This window comes from Spodoptera frugiperda, chromosome 20 (genome assembly GCF_023101765.2).
Source record: "Spodoptera frugiperda isolate SF20-4 chromosome 20, AGI-APGP_CSIRO_Sfru_2.0, whole genome shotgun sequence".
In the NCBI taxonomy this organism is placed as follows: domain Eukaryota; kingdom Metazoa; phylum Arthropoda; class Insecta; order Lepidoptera; family Noctuidae; genus Spodoptera; species Spodoptera frugiperda.
The window spans coordinates 10,073,842-10,096,802 of NC_064231.1; the positions used below are offsets into that span (position 1 = coordinate 10,073,842).

At 36.2% G+C, this 22,961-nt stretch overlaps 3 protein-coding genes across 11 annotated transcripts in view; 1 reads left to right on the plus strand and 2 right to left on the minus strand.

Moving 5' to 3' along the window:
• Window positions 1–498: 498 nt before the first annotated feature.
• Window positions 499–10,195, plus strand: LOC118261865 (ceramide phosphoethanolamine synthase). Of its 2 annotated transcripts, none has more exons than XM_035572879.2 (5): window positions 499–1,141; window positions 1,459–1,663; window positions 5,324–5,610; window positions 8,939–9,131; window positions 9,541–10,195. In XM_035572879.2, exons 1-5 carry the CDS (start codon window positions 691–693, stop codon window positions 9,965–9,967), a joined length of 1,563 nt encoding a protein of 520 aa, XP_035428772.1. In that variant the 5' UTR covers window positions 499–690; the 3' UTR covers window positions 9,968–10,195. The 2 variants fall into 2 exon arrangements, with proteins under 2 accessions (XP_035428772.1, XP_035428771.1); XM_035572878.2 differs by having other exon boundaries at window positions 508–1,141; window positions 9,529–10,195.
• A 3,441-nt stretch (window positions 10,196–13,636) lies between these two features.
• On the minus strand, window positions 13,637–15,904 carry LOC118261866 (SH3 domain-binding glutamic acid-rich protein homolog). The gene is made up of 4 exons (XM_050701387.1): window positions 15,718–15,904; window positions 15,403–15,606; window positions 15,049–15,150; window positions 13,637–14,845 (listed from the first exon to the last, which is right to left on the minus strand). Exons 1-4 carry the CDS (start codon window positions 15,760–15,762, stop codon window positions 14,333–14,335), a joined length of 864 nt encoding a protein of 287 aa, XP_050557344.1. The 5' UTR covers window positions 15,763–15,904; the 3' UTR covers window positions 13,637–14,332.
• Window positions 15,905–16,539: 635 nt separating this feature from the next.
• Window positions 16,540–22,961, minus strand: part of LOC118282192 (Golgi-associated PDZ and coiled-coil motif-containing protein) — a 44,691-nt gene continuing 38,269 nt past the window's right edge. For 3 of the 8 annotated variants that reach the window (XM_035603146.2, XM_050701385.1, XM_050701381.1), the window contains 6 exons: window positions 21,537–21,693; window positions 21,085–21,261; window positions 20,663–20,695; window positions 20,302–20,407; window positions 19,865–19,997; window positions 16,540–18,765 (listed from right to left, as the gene is read on the minus strand). In XM_035603146.2, the coding sequence (XP_035459039.2) occupies window positions 18,642–18,765; window positions 19,865–19,997; window positions 20,302–20,407; window positions 20,663–20,695; window positions 21,085–21,261; window positions 21,537–21,693 (730 nt within the window). In that variant the 3' untranslated portion in view covers window positions 16,540–18,641. The remainder of the gene's footprint in view (window positions 18,766–19,864; window positions 19,998–20,301; window positions 20,408–20,662; window positions 20,696–21,084; window positions 21,262–21,536; window positions 21,694–22,961) is intronic. The other 5 variants (XM_035603147.2, XM_050701382.1, XM_050701383.1 and 2 more) reach the window with 4 other exon arrangements.

The following is a 22,961-nucleotide window of genomic DNA, read 5'->3' on the forward strand; positions in this document are numbered from 1 at the left end:
CCAAGTTCCAATAACTCAATAAGTACCTACTTATATTCATCTATGAATACAACCATAATTAGGTATGTTATAATGACGCATTAGGTAGGCATTTTTATGAATGTATGCCGAATATTGATTCGGACACGCCAATATTCAAACTTTTGTAACATCACGCTTGGCTGTAGTCTGTTGACATAGGCTAGGCAGAAGTAATGGTGGATTACCTATTTCTAAATTCGCATGAGAACTTGTTTAGTTTTGTTTATAAAGAGTGATCATTGGAGCTAGTTTTTACTAAACTTCGAAGGTATTCAACCGAAGCCTCAGTACCTATACGGGTACGGAGGTATAGGTATTGAGGGTTTAAGTGGCGGCGTCTAACAACACAAGGGGGCGCAGCATGCTTATTAATTTTATCGAAACTCGACTAATAGCTCGACTTTTGAAAACGACAGTATAATCTGTGACCAATCATGGACCATAGAGTATAGAATGGCAATGGCTACCATTTAAATGTCAAAATTTCAATGTCACGTCAGTTGTCATTGTCAGTATTCCGTGATGGATTAAATTTTAAAATAAATACAGTTTTGTGATCGTCTATTCAGTGTTCTCTTGTTTATATAAACATTTACAGTCGTACAAATTATTCAAGAAATATATAAACCACTTATAATTGCCCAACTTAAGTAAGAATAACAGGAAAAAATGGAATCAGATATTATCAACTGGAGTAACAAAGAAGTTTTAGATTTATTACATAAAGAAAAAATATCAAGTATAATTACAGAAATCTGTAAATCACAAGATATTGATGGACAGTGTCTGTTATCTTTTATGGATCGAGATTTTTATGACTTTCCTTTTGACCATTTAAAATTTGGTGAACGCAAGAGATTCATATTACTCGTAAAGAAATTACAAAAACAAAATCGTAATGCGATGTTCGAACTCGGTCTTTGCGAAGATTCTCTCAGTAATCCATCTACAAACATCAATTTCCTTGGAACTAACTTATCCCATTTGAGTTACAACCTTCACAACAAACTACCAAGTGAGATATATGTGAGAAATAACTCAGAGTGTGTGTCAAGTTTTACACCAGATGTGAAAGCTTCAAGATTGAAACCAGAAATATGGAAGACAGCAATAGCTTTAGGTAATTATAATATATTATTGTGCAGTAAAAATATCTATTAAAAACTATTACTGATTGTTTGTTCCCTTACTTGTTTGGCATTCAGTCCAAAGAATGTAGATGAGTGTAATCAACATGTGTATAAAACATTGTACCATAACATTACATAGTTGCAAAACATGTGTACATGTCAAAATAAACAAAAATAAATAGGTTTTATGAAAATATGCTTAATATTTTGCAATACTTTTTTTTTTGTTACGAAATTCTATACTATAAACTAAACTAATAGCCTCAAAGAGGTTGTTAAAATATGTTTTAATATTTCTTTCTGCTAGGTTATGTCTTCCTGGTGACATGGGTGACTGCGGTGGTGATGGTGATAGTTCATGACAAGGTGCCAGATATGAAGAAGTATCCTCCACTGCCAGACCTGTTCCTGGACAATGTGCCACACATCCCATGGGCCTTTGACATGTGTGAGATCACTGGCTCCTTCCTCATGGCCATATGGCTTGTTGTCCTATTCTTCCATAAACATAGGTATGTATTTTATAACATTACATTTTATCTTATTCTAAAACTAAAAAAAAATTAAGTGTTTCTATTGGGGTATTTGCTTGTATACAATTAACATTAATGTGTGTAAATAACAAACTGTTTGTTTACATGTCATTCACAATAACAACATACTTATTGCTATGTGTAGCCTAGATTTCTGAATGAATATTTAGAATTTCAAGACATAATAGGTAGTTTATTTAAGACAGACCATAATCTCTGAACTATTTACAGTTTTTACATTAACACCTACTTTGTATATTCATTGTTAATTAAATGCAGACATCTTATAAGTAAAAATATAAGAAGATATATATTTATCAAAATAAAGACAATAGTAAAAAGTTTACTATTTAAAATAACTTTGTTTACCAACTTACACAATTAACTTAATTAAATATGCAAATAAAATTAGTTAACAAATAAATTGAGCAACTTATTATGTGTAAATTAAGGTTTGTTTAGATTTAGTTCAATATTTTTTAAATCATTCTGAACTTAAACTTGATTTGAATGCAGTGTATTTCGACTAAGCTAGTAATGAATGCAGGAAATGGCAAATAAAACTGCACATTCTCTTGTGACAGTACAAAGAACAAATAGCTTCATCATTTGTACATAAATACTCATGTTGTAACTAGCAAGCAATGTTTTGTCAACATGTGTTGTGTAGCAATAGTGACCAGACTGACCAGTAATACTGAAGTTTAAATTAAAGATGCAACAAACATCAGTGGTTATGAAACAAACGTTCACAAGCTACAATTACTTCAAAAACCTTTGACTTTGCCAAATAACTATACATTCATTATCATTGGTAAATCACAAGGCAATTTGTAATTACGAAAATGTCACTCAGACTTGCAGTTTCACCTTATGTCCTTATTTATACAAATACAATACGAATGTTACAAACTCCCTCTCGCCTCGCCCAAGGCGGGAGAAGTCATTGGATGATTTTCCACCCTAAAAAAAAAAAAAAAAAAAAGTGGCTCTAGAATGAAAGTTGATTACGTAAGTTGATAATGTCGCCATTGCGCATGTGAGCATGATCATATGTACCACATGCCATAATAGTACGGAGTTGTTATTTTCACTGCTTTTATTGCGTATCCACTATTTTATTGCTCTCGGCTTACAATAAAATCGTACTTTATTTTACCAGCGTACTCATAGAACATTTGGCTGATATGCAACAATAAAATATTTACATGTTCATGTATCATAATAAACTCTAATGGGACTCGAGTCTCTGTACTACTGCATACTGTAAAATAAGCAGGATAAAAATGTATGACTCTACATGAATTCGCAGACTTCTTCATGTGAAGTCAGTTTTATTATTTTCGTATCCAAATAAATGTTGGAAGAAAGTAATTCTTGTAATTTCGACTGTAGAGTCGCAATTAAGTCGCGTCGGTTCGTCAGCCACATATTTGCAATTAATTCCCAGAGTGATCCCTGATGGATCTCCACAATCACCAAGGGTTCCTCGTAATCTTCATTGATTCTGCCTATATCTTATTCCTGTTTTTATGACAAAAACTACAGCTCATAATTGTGTGAAAAACTAATCACACACATGTGTGTAATGTTTGTGTTTAGTTGACACAAAGAAACAGAAAACAGGTTTTGTTACGAACTTATTCATCGTACTAGGTAAATAAACAGTTATTTATGCATGCGTCTAAGATCGAATTTATTATTTTTTATGGCAGTCAGACGTAGCAACTACGCCACACAATTGTTCAACCTGTTTAGATAATAGCTGCAATAAAATATATTTCCATGATATAATAATATGCGGAATAATCTCGATAACATCAAGTATGCATTTCATTACCATCGCAACGTCTTTCTCACTTCTTATAAGTAGTACTCCGAGTCCTCTGCAACTGCCCTCATTCCAATTTGAATTAAACACAGATAGCTTAAAATCGTGAGGACTGGTTTTCTTTTTTGCACCAGTGTCATGGTGTCAGTATCTATGAATTAATAAGGTCGCTAGGTGACTACAGTACAGGAATTACCGACTAATAAAATAAAGTATGTAAATTACTTCATTTATAGTCAATTACTACGGTTTGACTTTAGAATGCAACAAAAATGTCTCCAAAATATCCTTGTAATGCATGCATAATGCATGTTACTGAGTATACACAACCACAACCGTTGTGCGACCGAAGTCTACGTTGTTGACTCATGTGTAGTTGATCGACCAATTTCCGTTATGATTCACAAAATATACCATGTCGTTATACAAAGACCTTTGTGTGACTGGCGCCGTGTCGCCTCTAACAAAACGATAAATACAAAGAAAGATCGTTTACTTTGAACTTATACGCACTGCGTGTATTTGTACTAAGGGACAACGTATCTACGTAGATACTAGATAACTATAATATTATTTATACAAACAGCAACGCGTTTTAATTTGATATTAATGTAATTTCTAATTAACATTTTCCGAGCACGTGTCTATGTATGTGGGGCACGTTTATTTCCGATGCACTTTCAAATACTCCGCCAGTACATGCAGCTTTACGTTTGAGGTCATTCATAATGAGCCATTTGTCTGCTGCCTACGATATACCGTATGATATTGTGATTTCACTAAACTTGCCTTGATTGTAGAGTTAACAGTGAGGTACTTATCAACAAAAGTTGATAAGTAAACGTTACCTACGCAGTTATTATTGACCGCATGCCATCGTGGCCAAAGAATGTTTGATTTGAAGATGACGCAACAAGGAATTTGTTGTTATCAAGAGAGCAATAAAGTTGATCGTATTTGTATGTAGGTTGATGGGTTCGGAGTGTAACCGTACCTACTTAATAAAAAGGGAGCGTGCGTCACGTCTATTAGCCATATTTAGCTGTCTGCTAGTTAAATGAGGATTTCACACGAGACAGAATAATAACTAGCTCGAGCACATAGAGTAAAATCGGGTTTCATTGGTTAAATGCGTTAATTCTCATTTTCCCGCTACCGAATTTCGGTAGCGACGATTTTACGTAAAGTAAATTCGTGTTACAATTATTAATATCTAGATAATCGTTGAAGTAATGAAACATTAATAATTTATATAAATATTAAATTATTGACTACACAATTGGCGCAGTGGCTGGGCAACCACCTCACGTGTAGCGGGTTCAATGCACCCTCGACACATGAGAAAACTCCATTAGAGACAGCATGTCATAAATTGTAACCGTGAGACATACTAAATGAAAACCGCCCATGTTGTGTTGATATGGAGAGAGAATGTCATCACCATAAGTTATGATGTAACATATAATAATACGATGCCCTTGATTTACCTGTCAAACCCTGCCCTTGATTTGCCTGATAAAATTGGCACAAACTTCAGAATTATCTAGGCCTATATTACATATTTTTATTACCTCGCTTTAGTTTATGACAAGTCATAAAAATAGCCTCCTTATTGATTTATAAATCATGACTCATTCCCGTAAACTATGCCAGATGTGTATAATAAATGTAAAACGACATTAAAATATTACGAATATCAATTAGCAAAGGCGAGATTATTACCAAAACCCTCTAAATTCCCTGACACAAGGTCCGACTAAACAATACTGTCATCGACAATGACATTTAACCATTGATATTTTGTGCAGATTTATAATACTGCGAAGATTCTTCGCGCTGGCAGGCACCGTGTTCCTGCTGCGGTGCTTCACGATGCTGATCACTTCACTGTCGGTGCCGGGCTCCCATCTGAAGTGCGAGCCGCGCTCCTACCCGCCGGCAGACGACCTCACCGTGTGGGGCCGTCGCCTGCGCCAAGCCTACGACATCTGGAGCGGAGCCGGCATGTCCGTGCGAGGAGTGCGCACCTGCGGGGACTACATGTTCTCCGGACACACCGTTGCGCTGACACTCCTCAACTTCTTTATTACAGAATGTGAGTTGAGCCTTTGTTACAAGTTGACCTACTTCACTTGATGATCAAGACCTCGCGAGTAACGACCTTGGTATGCATTGAATCTATTTTGGGACAAAAAGTTAGAACGACAACAACGACACCCATCATTAAACCGGATTCTAATAGCTAAAACCTAATACGATGTCTATAAATGAAGCTTTTTTTATATCTTTGTCGTTCGTGTATAGGATGAGAATGTGGTCCTTATCCAAGTAGGTGTTAAGAGTTGAAAAAACTCAGGTAAATTTTATTAGTTTGTTACGACATAGGAAGTAAAGGAGCGGTCTATTCCTGGCATGATGATGTGCCACACAGCGCGACACGTGAATGAATTTGTTCTATTTCTATCACTCGTAGAGAAACCTTCGTGGATAGTGTTAGAAATAGTGTCTTCTTAGTTTTGACTGGCTGACATTGATGGTGCGGTGTCGCGGCCACGGAGCGGTGTAAACAAATCGTCTATTTATAACGGCACTCTATTAACAGTATTGCGAGTCCTTTTACGTAGCGACGGTTCTACTAACCCAATTGTACACAACGTGTGTTATAGAAAACAAAGATATCATATCAGCTGGCAACACCCTTTAATCTTTACATAATACAGATAACCTAATCTGCTTTGAGCAATAAATATGTAGATGACGTATTAAGGAAGTTATGAAAATATTGACGCATTTATTTTCTCGTTCACATTTCTTATCTATTTGCCTCAAGTTGTTAATGCTGTTGACTCTTGTTTTTCTAATTACTATGCCACAATGGCAAACAAGTCGTTAGCTACGACGTAGATTGACTTCTATCTCGAAAACAAACGAGGAAATGGGCACTCGATATCATTTTGTTTTCAATATTTGCGATATTTAAATGCCTACATGAGTGACTGACGCGGTTATCCTTGAATTTTAGCAACTACGCTTAATTTGATACGTAAATTCTACGTTATATAAGCTAACGCTACTGATAAAACAAATATTTAATGAAATAATCAGATTTATTCACTGAGTAATCAGATAGGTTAAAGAAAAACAATTGCAATTATTATTTAAAATAAACTGATAATAGAATTAAGTGCAGTCTTTATTACACTTAAGTAGGAAAATTGTGAACAATTAAAATGTTTCGCCTGGCAGTAGGCAATGAAACAATGGCCTGCATACTGTACTGTAATACAGTAAACAAAAATATCAAAACAAAGGAATAATTCCATGACGGTATTGAAATACGGATCTTGATAAATATTACGTTTCGTTCTGAACTTTCTGATACTTGTGATGTGATGTGATGAACGCAACCAATAATACAACAATAGTCTTGTAACAAAACAATCTCATTCAACTATTGTAATTATATTGTGCTGAAATAACACAGTAACTAGTTATAAAATACTATAGATATTATGTTATGAACACATTGAAACAGAATGAGATAGGCAGTTCATCAATCGTCAATTAGTTTCTTGTAGGACGTTACTAACGTTACTGTAATTAGAATTAGGTCCATTTGGCTATTTTTCATCTACAATTTAGCTACCAGTGAAAATATTTATGAGGCTTTTGGAAATTACAAAAGTGAGGCAAGCTTTGGCAAAAGCATTGCATTCGCGTTGTCCATTGTCCATTTTGCCAAATACTTACACTTAGTATTAGTGTTGCATTGCGCCCAATTTGGCAAAGGCATGTAATAAAGTGCTTTTGTTAATATTCCCGTAGTAGAATAATGTTTACTTTTCATTCTCAATGTCCCAGTTTAAGTGATAATATCCAATGTTCTGCAGTCTTTATATAATAAATCAAATGGTAAAAAGCAGGATATCATGCAGGAACAAGATCATAAATGGTCATTACTATACATCATTGTTGTCGAGAGCAGTAGAAGAAAGCCCTTCAACCAATCGCTGGCGGTCAACGAACGGCCGTATCCAACCGAGGACAAAGCCCTGATAAGATCATGATAAAAGGACAAAGACTTAATAATATTTGTTTGTAAACCAAAATAAAGCCGAACCTTAATCCAAGAAGATTTACAAACAAAGGCGTATAATGAGAAAGTGAAAATGTTTATACAATTACGCATGCATAAAATGTTAACATTATAGAAATAATTTCCAAGAAATTTTAATTTGTGAGTAGATTACCTGGTTATCTTATACTTATACCAAATTATCGCATTGTTGGTAAATCCACAGAGGTTAAATAGATATGACGTCAACTTTTGTTTTATCGGACAATAATATTATTGAAAATGCACTTTGGAACTTCACCCAATTCCTTTGTTATAAGTACAATACAAAGTAGAAGGCTAATAACTTTTAATAAACTTATAGATGGCCAATTTAAGTATTATGTATTGCGTTTGTTGCATAATCAATTTTTTTTTCTTCTAATGATGGAATTATTTCTCGCGATACGAAGATATTTCTCACGATTACAGAACATTTGAAAGTTAAGTCATAAATGCATAGAAAATTTAAATACAAAACACATCCGTACACTCGTTAACATTTCGGACTTTAAACGAAAAGAATTGAAACTAATATAGGTAACATAAAACATTTCACCAGACACAATGAAGTTTCTTGCTCGTTTTAGCCCGTAGCTTAGGTAAATGATAAAATAACTGAAAGACAGGCAGATAAACCTACTTACCGCTTGTATTATTTGACTTTCAAATCTGGTTGACTTTGAACTCAAGGAAAAGAGTAAAGGTAAGTTCAGGTTCAGGTAGTCAGGTTCTTATGATTAAAGAGCACAAAAATCTGCAAAATGATGTTTTCAAGATTGCAATGAAGTTTTATTTTGTTTTGTTGTCGGCGAATCCGTCGGGCTCATATCGTACGGTTCAACAACCCGTCGGTTGATCGTGGGGTCAGAAGCACGGTTCTCCGTCGCGAGGAGTTAATTACATCTTCAAATATGTCATGAGTGTTGCATTGCCAAATAAAATGTGCGTTACTGTACTTCATCTGTGCGCATCGCGACTCTTTGTTCTGCGGGTAATTTTCGGCGGCATACGGTTTTGATCCAGAATAATTGGATATTCATAGTCATTAGAAATAATTTAATGATATTTTTCTTATTTCTATCTATGGATATGGTTTTTGTAGTAATATTGAATACCTTGATAATTAACCACTTGCGGACTAGGGACTATCTACCCCTGTTCCAAATGTCGTCTCGATGTCTTCAGCGGAGTTCAGCCATTTTGATGTGAAGGAGTGACAAACAAACATACAAATGCATTTAAAATAATAGTATAGTAGGATATTTCCTGTATAAGTAATTAATATTCTGTGTGCCATGTCTTCCAGATACATCCCGTAACCTGTACCTGCTGCACATCCTGACGTGGGTGATGAACATGTTCGGCATCTTCTTCATCCTGGCGGCGCACGAGCACTACTCCATCGACGTGTTCATCGCGTTCTACATCACGTCGCGACTCTTCCTCTACTACCACACGCTTTCCAACAACCAGGCGCTCATGCAGAACGACTCCTCGAGGTAAATGTTCATTGTATTTATTAAACATCTCGTCAAATATTATATTGCTGTTTGTGATTATAGCTCTGTTCTACCGTTTACTTCCAAGAATAATGCCGATGGCGTGGTATTTTGTTGTGAAAGTTTTGGGGAAAACCACACGTCATTTCAGTTCAGATGAAACGGAAAATTTTACCGTTTTATCTCATTTCTAAACTAGAACCTAGAAAGCGTTATAATGGTCAGACTACAGCAGAGTTAGTCATAATACTCATCATGTGATTTGTTGCGCTGTAAAACTGCTAAGGGAATAAAAGTGGTAGTTTTCCTACTAAATGTACACTGAAATAACATACAACATCAAATAATTTACAAATACACCTTAATCCTTGACTTGTGATCATTAATGTGTTATTAGTATGTATTCCAGGACCAGAATCTGGTTCCCTCTGTTGTCGTTCTTTGAGTCGGAGGTGGACGGGATCGTACCGAACGAGTACGAGGGGCCCGTCACCATCATGAGCAACCTGCGGCAGTGGTGCGTGCAGCTCATCACGGACGTGAAGGAGTCGTCCGTCGCCAAGATCGCCGGCACCAAGCTGCAGGAGGGCGCCGCCATGGGAGAGTACTCCGTCGTCAAGCTCGTCGACGGCATCAAGCGCAACCTCAGTATGGTCGAAGAGTACAAGACCTCACGCCAAAGACTAGTTACCCTAGACAAAAATATCCAAGCCTGTCTCCTAGACGATCGCCCCGACGTAGAACTACGTCATAGAAATATAGCCGACTTCCCCGGAGACGCTCTCCTCAAGGATTTCAGTAATCCTCCCTCTCCCGTAATGAAAAAAAGTATATGAACGAACTATAAGTTCTTGTTATAGAGGCTGTTTATAGTTATACATTCATTGTAGCTTTAATGACGCAATGAAACAATTAGATACCTGAATGTTTACATTTCCATTATAGATTTTATATCATGTTATTCCATATTTATTTTACTATGATAAGTTAAACGTAGTATAAATTATTAAGAAAATTTATTTGCTCAAAGTACTAATCTTGAATAAATAACATTTTCGCTTGTACTCGTATTTGTTTTATTTCTTTGTCTTTGTACAGGCGAAGTGGTGATCTCATGCTTATTGTATATATTTCGACAAGATGATACTTTGAGCATCATTATGAAGGTATTATATACGATTAGGTGATTGTGTAATACTAATGCTGATCACCGTCAGCTGCAAGTGATTGCTCCGCACGCAATCTTAGTCCTCGTGCAAACTCAAGACCATCCATAATGTATTATTTATTGCAAGTAAAAGAAAACTAAATTCTTGAGTGCTACTTTCAGATGAATTGGCATCTAAATTCTTTTTATCGTCATTCGTTTTCAATGTTGTGTATGAATTCAATTGACTTACAAATGTTTATTTTGTTTTTGTATCAAACCGCAGATTAAACGAATTACACACATCAGAACACAAGTACCGAGTAATTTTATTTGTAAAGTAAAAATAAATATTTTTTTCTAACTAAAGATAACAAAACTAAAATGCAACGTGGATGCTCCAAGTAGTCAACTTCAATATTTTTGGGTTACATCAAAGACTTTGCACGCATTTTTAGGATATCAAGTTTTGTCAAATATAAAAGTGCTTGCACGTATACAATTGTGTCAGAATGGTAGATCATTGAGCAGTGCAAGAGGGAAGGAGATATACAACCTACATATCCGTCCCTCCTGCACCAAACAATGGTCGACCATTCTGACACAAGTGCTGAGCACCTGGTGTTAGGGGGGCGCAAGGTGCTAGTGCGCGCATATAATTTTGTTAATATAAGCTCATAAACATTTTAAGTAATAATACTTATTAGCTCTCTCTCTTTTATCTCCTTGCTCTGTTTTATCTGATAGTGATTGCACATTTAAACGGAGCTGATAGTGATTGCACATGGGTGCTACATGCGCTTGGGGCAAGCGTAAACCAAGTTTAAAATCAAGATGATTTATTTTAACTTTGTATTAATACATAGTAATAAGGAATCCTCATCACTATCATTAACATCAGCCGGAAGACGTCCACTGTTAAACAAAGGCCTGAGGAACGTCTAACGTCCACTGTGATTATGAATGACTTACTATAATTCCCAATTTGTCATTTGTTGAATTTGCGGATGCGCAAATTCGCCGGCGATCCAACATGTTTGAAATTTTACTCATAGCTCGTCTCGGCCTGATCTTGTGGCAGCGCTGCGAGACGTAAGTAGCTCATCCAAAGGACGAAATGGTAATAATCCGTCGTATGCTGAAGCACTGATCAGTGCCCGACACAATGTGTATTCTATTGCTGTCTCATATACCCGCAGAAGAAAGGTTAAGTAATGAGATGACATAATTTCATGACTGCACGGTTGGCGGAGTGACTGCCAATAAGCTGCTGCGCGAGGCGTCGTGGGTTCAATAGCCAGGCAGTTCAACTCTGTATGATTCGCCAATTGTTTCGGGTCTGGGTGTTGTTTTTTTGAATCCTGAGTACCAGGGCTTCATAATTTATTAAAAGTGAGAAGTATACAAAGTAGTATAGGAAAAATATTCTTGAATGGCATTGTAATTTCAATGAGGTTACTGCTACTGCTGACCAGATGGCGCTAGTGTGGACCTCTCGTATTTTCGTCCAATAGAGTATTAGCTAGTGCCGTGTGGCACTTTGGACGATTAAATTTTGACACTGCAATGATTGGGCAAACTTTCCTCTAATTAGAATGGTAGACTCCGTTATAGTCCGGGCGTCGGGGATCGCGCGACGATCTCCGGCCACCTTAAGTGCGGGTCTGCGGACGGCGAGCAACCCCTACTCGCCGTCCGCAGACCCGCACTTACGGTGGCAGTTACGATTACCGCACTTACGACCAGATCCAGACCTGTGGTGTGGCGCGTCGCGTTCCGCGCGCGCCTCAAAGAGCCATCAGACCACCACAGATGGGGCCCAGTAGGGCTGATGCCTGATCCAGAGCTGCGGACTACCTAGCAGGTTTACCGGGGCTCTGGTTCGAAAAGCAGGAGTAGGAACAGAGTGGTTTTTAGTCAGTAAGAGTGACACTCTCTCTCGCTTCGCCCAAGGCGTCAGTCATAAATGAATGATTTTTCGCCCCTATAAAAAAAAAAAAAGACTCCGTTATAGTAAAAAGATGCTATAGGTACCTATAAATAATTTCCTAGCCACTTTTAATCACACCTCTTATATGTTATGAAGCCATTTTATAGCAATGAACTGGAATTGTAAATATTTTTGTAGTTAATTAAATTATACCTGCAGTTAATATGGACAGTGTTTGGCGCAGCGCATCCCTTTGAAAGTAATCCTGACGGTACCTGCAATCATGTACTGTAGATGTAAAAACTGTTGTTCTAAGGTTATTCAAACACATCATGACGCCTATTCTTCCACAACGGGGTAGCCAGTGTAAAGTTATATTACAACTTAGTATAAGTACATATACGAATCGAAATTAAAACCTTAGAAAATTAGCTAATCATGAAAATTGCAAAAAAGTTGCGTGAACGTCTTTAGTGTCGTTTAGTCTCATAAGGATCGAGTCTATATCAAACCACCGAGCACTATTTCAAATTAAGATTCTTATTAGATTAATTAGCAAATCCCACTAAGCGTAGTAAGTATACCGTGTAATGTAGCGCTCATTAATCGCTTCGGGTCAAGGACGGGCTCATTGAATAGTACCTATGCTCCCCGTTAGTATTCGCATTAAAAGGTCAGCGTGTCTGCGCTATTGGGTACCGCACCCAGTGTCATACTAACGCATAATTAACATTTCCGTAGGGCGCGTATCTGAAACGATATAGCAATAACTACATTCTATATATTTATGGTAGTATAACATGCTCCATTCGAAAGATATCAAAGTAATGAGTCATCTTTGTTGATATTCACACTGACCTATTGGGCACTAGTGACTAGAGCACAAATGGTCAATCAGTTGTATGAATGACTCATAACTTATTATTGAAAATAAAAAAGAATGTCAATAGGGACTCTAACCCTATTGACATTTGTTTTATTCCAGTCAATAAAATATTAACGAATTTTCAGAGCGGATGTGTTCCGGGAATGAAAATGACGATTCGCAAATACAGGTCTTATCTATTCCGAGTACTTACTCAATTAATTTTCCAAGCAGCCTAATCGACCATATCACTTGTATGATTCATCCGTTTGTAATGCATGGATCGGTGACAAACTAGCTCGGCATGGTAAACAATGCACAATGATTTTGAAACTACTAGTTTTGACATCATTCTTCCGCGGCCTTGAGAGCGAGAATTGTAAGTCTACGTCGCAATTCTTGAAACGAACCATCTAGAAATTATAAATACGCTAACAATTTGGATCAAAGTTGAATCATTCTCATTTATGTGACCCACATGCTCCTATACCGTAAACATATTTATGTCAGTAAATTGCACATTCATAGAAATTCAATTAGGAAAGAAATAAAAACATTCAGTATTTCGTTCGTATTTTTATATAATTAATATGAAAAATTGTTAAAAAAAACTGTCTTTGATTAAGATTATAAAAAATGATGAATAATTTGTCATGACACGTTTTATTACAACCAAAAGTACTGCATTTTAGTCTAGAATGATCAATTATGCAATTACAGTGTAAAGAATGAATGTAAATAAATAATACTATATTTCATGGCAGTCTAGTCGAAGTAATGGCGTTTTGATTTGCATCGATCAAGACAAGTAATGGCAGAAAAGATCATTCCTATGTATTAGGTACTTTCATTTATAATAATGATAATATAAAAATTAATTTACAAAAAAGAAATCATTGTTACAAATCTCAAAAGAATACTTGACAAGCAAATTGTAAATAAAATTAATACTTTAAAATAATACAAGCCTTAATGAAGGATAAAAATGTTATATAGATATCTCATTCTGGAACTTTATAAAATTTGATTAATTGTATTATATAACTCTAATTACGATAATAGGCCACATTGCATTAGAAAACATAACTATACATCGCCACATAACATGATCCTCAACAAGTACTTCTTTGCATTATATACAATGACTATATCAAAGAAGTGATGATGATGCATTATAAATAACAGAACTTAATGAATAGTGCTTGCTTAGTGCTAATAGGGATTCATTTGAGCTAAAAAGCAAGTAAGTGTTCAGTCCATTATTCAGCTGCAGCAATCTGCTCGCTCTGGATGAGAGCCTCTGAAGGGTTATCTTTTTTTGCTTCTACAGTCTCTGTTTGTTCAGTGGCTTCCTTTTCCTCAGACTGCTCGCGCGAACTAGCAGTTCCATTCACTTCATCCTTTGCTGGAGAATTTTCTTTTGAAGCTTCTTTAGCTTCCACCACTGTTTCTTTTTCAGGAGACTGGGCCTTTGTCTCTGGTGTGCTTTCTTTTTCAACTGATTTCTGTCTTTCTGTTTCTTTTTCTGGAGACTTTTCTTTTGAATCACCTTGGGCACCCTCATCTTCTTCTTTGTCGGGAGTACCTTCTTTAGAGGCTGCATCACCTTCCTCTCTTGTGGGAGAAGCCTCTTTAGCAGGACTTCCTTCTTTTTCTGGAGATTTTTCTTTTTCCTCAGCAGTCTCAGTTGTGTCAACTGCATCAGCTTTCTCTTCCGTGCTTGCTTCAGATTCTTTACTTTCCGCTTCAACATCCCCATTCACAGCTTTTTCCTACAACAGTTAACAAGATTGTTACAAACTCACAACCCATAGTTTATAATTATTAATATCATAAAATTAACTAAAATAACTATGTAACAAGGAAAAAAAACAATTAACATTGTCATCTACAGCATTTAACTATTACAGTCAGTATAAATTACATAGTATAAATACATGGAAAATTTAAGCGATGTAAAATAATATTACAATACCTGTTCATTTTCAACTTGAGGTGGTTCTTCAGGAGGGGCTTCCATCTTCAAGAATTGTTCCAAAGTGTCTACTTCATTAGCAAGGTCAAATTGGTCATAATCCTGAAAACAATAATGATTGTAAGAATATTGACTAGTGTTTCTTTACCTGAAATAAACTACTTTATACTGAAGCAGAAAAATGGGTATGACCAGGCAAACAATTTATAAACAAATGCATAAACAGTAAACAAACATGAAACAAAGGAACAAAATACTAACAGATGGCAACATACCAAAAATACCAAAGCATTTGTATGCCTATACCTGATATACAATTATACTATCCAATTTACATGATATGATGGAACTCACCCCGCAGTACTCCTCATCGTTGAAGATCTGCGGCGGCAGCGGAGACCGAGGGTTGGGGTCGCTCACTGTGCCACCGTTCGCCTTCGAGTTGTTTTGCATAAACTCTTTATCAGATTCTTTCCCTGGTTCCGTTATGTCAATGACATCATATTTTATGTTTTTCGAATCTAGTATCATCAATACACGTTGTTGACGCTTCTTCACCTAAAACGTATCATAACTCACGTAATCAAAAACAATAATTACATGAATCAGCTTAGAAAAAGTCGAGAAAAGCACCCGGCCGTCCCAGGAATTTTCTAATATTAAACGTACCTCCTTATTTCCAGAAATACCACTGATATATACTTTGACAACCATTGTGAAAAACTTTCGAATTAAACTTAAACAAAGGTAAATAACAATTGGTTTAAAATATTACACGAGAAAAATAGGCTTGGCCATTAGACAATCTGTTTTAGTAATAATAATTATTCAGTATGGATGACAGCTACAAATGTTGCTAACATTTCAAACATAGAAATCTACTATTTTTTTTCTTGTTTTGCCAATTTATTTTTATTAACCAATTAAAGCGAAAACCCTGTCTTTAAATTAAATGCATTATAGTTTATAGAGACAGAGTTTTGCTTCTAGAACTTGTTTTAAGACTTGAGACTGCTCTAAACGCATATAACAATCAACTTTGAGTTCGATTTCTCATTCTAACTTTCAATAAGGTAAAGCGGTGCCGTGGCTAATACCATTAATAAATAATAAAGCAATCTTGAACTACATTACGATTTTCAGTTTATATTTTAAATACATTTGCATTTCAGAAAAATTATTACAGCTGTAATTTAAAAAAAATCTACCAATGTAACATAAAGGTTGATTTATGGCAACATTGGATTGCGTTTCGTTCTACGGTGCACCAACAATAAACATAGAAATGCGCCAAGTTTAAAAAAAAACTTTTTGTTTTAACATGAACTTTCGGTGCCTTGTAATAAAAATAGTTGAGTGAATATTTTGTGGTAATTTAGTTGTATATATAATATTGACTTTGTCTTAATTGGTTATGCCGAAGAAGCTCCTATCACTTTTTATATAATTGTAAGGTAAGGAAGAGCGAAATAGAGCAAAAATAAACAAATATTACTTTTAAATAAAATTTAATACGTTTGTTTATAATACATAGGCATATTGTCTTCGTATATAAAATAAAATATATATAATCGCAGCAAATTATTATAATGCGACACATGGGCAGGCGTGGAATGTTCATAGGTACATAAAAGCTAATTTCATTAATAAATTAATAATAAATAAAGTATATCAATCCTATAGCTCCATGAGTGTCATAAAAGTAAAGGTTTCTAGAAGTTTTCTTTCGGAACAGTATAATAAACGAAATTTTAATCAATCGTTAATATGTCCTTATTTGTACAGAGATTAATATACAAAGTAGCGCGGCAATTCGCTCAACAGTGAGTGAAATGCAGCCATATTAAAACTGTCTACCTATCAATATATAAGATCACGTGCATGTCATTGACTTGACTGCGGTCTAGCGAGACACTATTCAATCTATGAGCCATTACATAATTCTATTGTAAAAACATTACGAGTAAAGAGACGTTGACACGGCGCCGTACGTGTGCATGCGTGACAAACTACACAACAAATACTAACGGATTCGTTTAACCAATTAGTATGATGATATAATTAGTCGCGTAACTATCATTAATCTTTAAAATTGACTAAAGTTCAATGGCCATACCAGTAAATAATTATCGTAAAACACATATTTATTTTAAAATATTCTAATTTTAATTGTTTATCTAGCTGTGTGTGGGCACACACACAGTTGCGTGTTTATTGTGCGGAAATATTATTGGCATGTGTCCAGATCACTAGACAGTTGTCAGTTAGTCTTTACGCTCAGCGAGCCGTGCTGATATGTATTATAATTATACTCAACATAGACCGTTCCACGTATTAAATGTCGCAGCGGATTTTATACCCACGTAAAATAGCAGATACAAAGACATTACTTGAGTAAAACGCGATAACTTTAATGTATTAATTATTCTTTTCTCACTTGTCAATTAACATACACACGTAAAAAGCTTAATAGGAATGTACCAAACCGATACTGATGATTATTCAGTCGTCGCATTGATTTGAATTTAATTAATTTGCTCTAACTTTTATACATATTCCTTTATTTTAAATATATCAAAATATAAATATACAAATTAAATCTAAAACTATATGTACACAAAATGATACAAAAATAAACAAAACAACGAAAATAAACTGTAGTAAATCAGGCTCGCAAGCCTTACACGAGATTGTTAAAATTATCTAAATACTTATTGTATAAACTTCTCTTCCAAATAGTACATAGAGACTGTTATTTACCCGAAGATGGATGATTTATTCGAATTTTTATTTGGAATTATAAAATGTAGTACATGCACCAATCAAATGTTTCACATAGCATTAGCTAACGCATTCCGTTTGTTGTCGTAAATCACGCTGAACCTCATTTTAGTTTAGTTAGACATAGACTATATTCGTTGGCAACATGACAGTGTTTAATGTCCGATTAGTTCTTGTTTAGCGTATGTCAACGTGTGTGAGGATCACACATTAACGAGCTGTTAATCACATCATCCATCAATATTTCGTTGGCAATAACAGCTTTGTGCATTTTTACATCAAATTAGAATTTTATATATTAGCTAATTTATAAATATGAAATAAATAAGGGTACAATTTCCAATAAGTCAAATCAACTTTGACCAGCAAACTAAAGTGGTAGTAGTTGAACTCTCAAACTCATAATAATGGCAATGTTTAAACTCAATGGTAATGTTCGCGATTAGAGATCCAAACAGTTGGTTAGTGAACTAATTTCATGATCACTATCTTTATCGACACACAAAAGCGACCGAGCGCATCTCTACGCGTCAACTACTCCCTCAGTCGTAATATACGCGGAAAATAAAATAAGCACTCAAAATCAGACATCACTTCGGCGTAAAAGAGGGAATACTGTTATATCTAAATTCGATAGGCCATTACACGCACGCAGAGTGAGATCGAATAATACTAAGTACGTCGATCGACGGCCCTGTCGTGAACTAGCGCACTGGGACGTGGGGTCCGCGGCAGCTCACAGCGGGGCGTCTCGTGTTGAGCGTGGGGCTGCGTGGGGTCTGCGTGGGCGCTGCGTGGGGGCTGCGTGTCGTTCACACGGGGGTCCCGAAGTCGGGGTCCCCGTCGCCGGCCAGCAGCCGCGGCGGGAACTTGGCTCGCTCCACTTCACCGTTCGTTAGAGGCGCGCCCTCGGTCACCCTCCGCGCGGACCCTATCCTGTGTGACAAGATTATAGCTACTTCACAACAAATCCATTATTAAAGCTTTTGACTTTTAGTCCAGCTGAAGATAGCGAAACGCATGCTAGATGTTTTTTAAATCACTTATGTAATACTACTAGGTAGCAAAATTATAATAAGTACAATCTGTTTAACAGCATTTATTAAAAAAATCCTCTTAAAAACTGTTTACATTATCTCGTAGTAAACAATACGACGATATGTATAGTTTTATCGTCATCCGTTACGTACCATTAACCGATGCAATTCTGTTTACGAACAAAATGTTGAGTTGGCAATGTCTTATTACATTTGCATGATAATAATCTATCATAATTAATCATACATATAATGTATTTTTATCCCACGGTACATAAATCGGTCCGACACTCGCGTACTACCTCCCATTAATCACGGAACGGTCGCATTATGTGACACAGAGCGGCAGAGCTTCGCAGTCAGCAACCCGCATGCTCATATAACAACATACTGATTTTACAAATGAACTGTTAAGCACTTTTAAATTGAATATTTCTGCAATGTTTAACCATTGAGATATGATGGTTTGTCACTTGTCAGTCATAAATATAAACAATTAGACGAAAGTAGAATGACCAAAAATTTATGGAAACAAAAATCGAGAATCGATTAAAATAATTTATGTGGGGCATACACTGTCATACATAGTATATCCCAAATTCAATCATTGTTTTCGTTTAAACCGTCACCAAGTTAAAAAAAACATGAATATGACTAGTTTATTATGTTCTCGCTTTGTATGACCTATGAATCACATCATGGTATGATAATCTTGGAAAATTTTACAGGTTTGGGAGGTATTTGTATTCGTCATCTCTTTCATTAGTAACAAACACAAAAGTCAGTTAGTCACGCGCCCTCCTATACAAAATTGTAATATGCTGTATGTGCGAATAGCGTATTTGTGACTTCTTACTTATGGTCTATTGTTATTATTATTTTTTAAAGAAATAAATCATTTTACTGTAAATTTTCAGTTGGGTGTTTAGAATTAACTTAATCATTACATTTTCATGATGTTCATAAATTTTTGCTCGAATGCTTGCATGACGTCTTACCTAAATCCTTTAGATTCTCTTCTGAGGGGTTTGACGTCGCCGTTCGGTTTGCTTGGCTTGGTGTCTTTGGGTTCAATGTCGATGAGTGGCTGCACTATCTGCGGCGGGGCTGGTGCTATGGGAGACTCTGGTACTGGACACAACAAACATTTGATGTAGGTATACTTCATGGTACAAGCTTTATTTAATAAATGTAGGTGAAGTTATTTCCATATTTAATTCCAGCCGGTTGATCACTTGAATACGCCTCGTCTCATCGTGTGAAGCCACCATATAGACCACCGAGCGTCAGGGCAACTAGTAATACTCAATAACATTTTCATTTAACTTACCAACAATTTTTACTAAATGCTACAAACAAAGCAAAAGTAATACGCGTTTAATTTCACTACCTCAGACTTTAATATGAAAGGTTTAATAGCAAGTTATTGACATACCTCCATCGGAGACTGGCAGGTTATCGCAGGGTGCTTCCGTTAGAGGTTCGTCCGAGGAGGGTGCCTCTAACTCCACCGGTCTATACGCACCCTTAGTACGCCAGTCCTACAACAACGTGAAACATTCAGTCTGTGCAACCACTGACCACTACTATTCCAACGATTAATGAGGTTATCAACGTAATTTACAGCTTTGGCTAATTTCAATGGGAGGTATTTATTAAAACTAATGATAATATATGCAATACAGCGCAATATCTAACAGCATCACTGGCTACGCTCCAGCCGACTCTACTCATACTCTAGCCAAGGTCTCCCGGCTACCCGACACTATCCAATTACTATTTCACTTGATACATACCAACACGAGGAAGGTTTCTATACGGCACTCTGTCTAGAAGAAACGAAATGTAAACAGAATCATAATATTACTGGTTGCTTTAAATTAATTTTTGGATTCAAATTCCCTTATTTGCCTCATACTCAGTTGAGTGTAACTGTTACATAAAGTGCCTGCTTAATATTTACTGTAATTTTATGTAAATGACAGAAACATTGGAAGAAAATGTTTAATTTTATGAGGAGAGGTCGAACTTGCATGTTCGAAAATTTCAAAGTGATATAGAATGGTGGGTTCCAATGTCACAACGTTGTGCCGCTCTTAACAATCGTAGCTATATTCTAATACAATCCATTTTGTGGTTTATTTCATATCTCCACCATCGTGAAGATTACAAGCACAAAATAGTAATACGGAAGGTAGTATGGTAGAGGGGTGCGTACCTGCGGCTTGCGTTTCTTCTTGAGTGCGTTGGGTCGCGCGTGCACCGGCGTGGACGCGGCCGAGTCCGCGGACGACAGCACGGCGCGCCCCCCGCGGCCCGCGCGCGCCCCCGCCGCGCCCCCCGCCCCCACGGCGCCCCCCCACTGCCAACACACGCCGCTCTTACTCGGTACTGCCTACCATCGCAAACACTACCCTCAGTGCCGAATGGAGATGATGACCATTTTTAGCACTCCGATAGATTAATGAAGAATATTGACACATAATGTAAGAAAAAAATATGTCATCATCTCTATTGACCACGTAACAAGAAAAGTATTACACAGTAATAGCTATGGGCCCCATGCCAAAACGGGAACCCTATACAATGATTACATTTACTGTATGTTTTTTATATCGACGTTTAAGATGTTCTGTTATTATGGATATTCAAGCCAGTAGACACACGAACCTCAAGCCTGGCCTCGATCTTGATGGAGTCGTCGTCCATGTCGAGTATGTTGAGGTTGTTGTTGATGTTGTTGTAGTCGGGGTAGTTGGCGGGCGGCGGGGCCACGCGGTACGGCTCCGACTCGCTCTCGCTGCCAGAGCCCGCGTCTGATGTGCGTCTATACAAACGACGAAATATGATTATTGTAGAATAATTCCAATAATTCATATACTTATGTACTTGGTTATCTTTCTGTGTTGTTATAATATAAAAGGTATTGGAAAATTAAATAGAATATTTGAATTATTTGATTGATATCGCAATTTAAAGTATTACTAGAAAATATGTTAAAATCTTTTAATAATCACGATGAACATAATTATCACCTACTCAACATCTATCCAGTATTTAAGAAATGCTTATCCCTGACGTCATACATAGCTGTGAATGGCGTTACGTGTTAGAAAAACTCGTGTAGTGTTGATTTCGTACCGACGCAATTGTCATGAAGAAAAGTCAAAGTTGTTACCGTGCCAAGAATACGGCTGACAACTGTTCAACATACCTACTAAATAATTATAATCAGTCGGACTTGGGACCAAAACGAATTTTACGATTCTACGTTTTAGAAGTTCAAGTACAGATTTTAGTTGGTCCAGCGACATTATTGCGTTAATTTACTTCTTGAATTAACTTTGTGTTTCTATTTTCGAGGCCTGGCCTAAGCCTAGTTTTTCTTCAATAGTAGCGATGAAAGTAATAGTTTGAAGTAAATACACAGTTTCAACACTTTTGGCTAAATACCTTGTATTCGACGACACTACGGAAACTTCAAAGGAATATATTACATAAATCCGTAAATACATCGTAAAGTTCTCACAATATTATACATATGCCATAAATATAATTATGAACGCTTGCTAATGTTGTGTTTGTAATGTGTTCCGGTATCTATTTAAGAAGAAATGTTATAAAGATGTATTCTAATTCGTTTTATTATATGTATTCTGTTTACCTTCTACAGTGCAACATCATCATCATATTATTATAATGAATATATTTGTTTTAACCGCAATTACCGTTAGGTTATACCAAAAATAAACCTCGTAGCTATCGAACCGGATAATATTTTGTACAGGACCGTTGTCAGCAGTTTCGTAATGAAGTAATTAATGAGCATTGAAGAAATTAAAATAGTTTCTCAAGGTCATGATTGTTTAGTGTTCATTTTAGTAAAACCTATAAACCGTCATGCTTATTGAAGCCTCGAAAGTGGTAAAAAACGATATAAACGTAACAGCTTCGGCTTTTCGGCAGTTATGTTGAACATCTTATGTATACTTGGCAGACTTTAACAATTGACGCAAACCAAACATTTAATCAAATATTATTATTTAGTTGGACCTGGAAAATAAACCACAGAGACCTTAACCAGCATTCGTACCT

Excerpts from the sequence above, each read along its gene's own strand:
- LOC118261866 (XM_050701387.1), bottom strand. The coding sequence starts at position 15,762 with ATGGTTGTCAAAGTATATATCAGTGGTATTTCTGGAAATAAGGAG. Across the intron at positions 15,151-15,402 it reads ACGATGAGGAGTACTGCGGG|GATTATGACCAATTTGACCT; the intron begins GTGAGTTCCATC and ends TATTGTTTTCAG. Across the intron at positions 14,846-15,048 it reads CTCAAGTTGAAAATGAACAG|GAAAAAGCTGTGAATGGGGA; the intron begins GTATTGTAATAT and ends TAACTGTTGTAG.
- LOC118261865 (XM_035572878.2), top strand. The coding sequence starts at position 691 with ATGGAATCAGATATTATCAACTGGAGTAACAAAGAAGTTTTAGATTTA. Across the intron at positions 1,142-1,458 it reads GAAGACAGCAATAGCTTTAG|GTTATGTCTTCCTGGTGACA; the intron begins GTAATTATAATA and ends TCTTTCTGCTAG. Across the intron at positions 9,132-9,528 it reads ATGCAGAACGACTCCTCGAG|TATGTATTCCAGGACCAGAA; the intron begins GTAAATGTTCAT and ends ATGTGTTATTAG.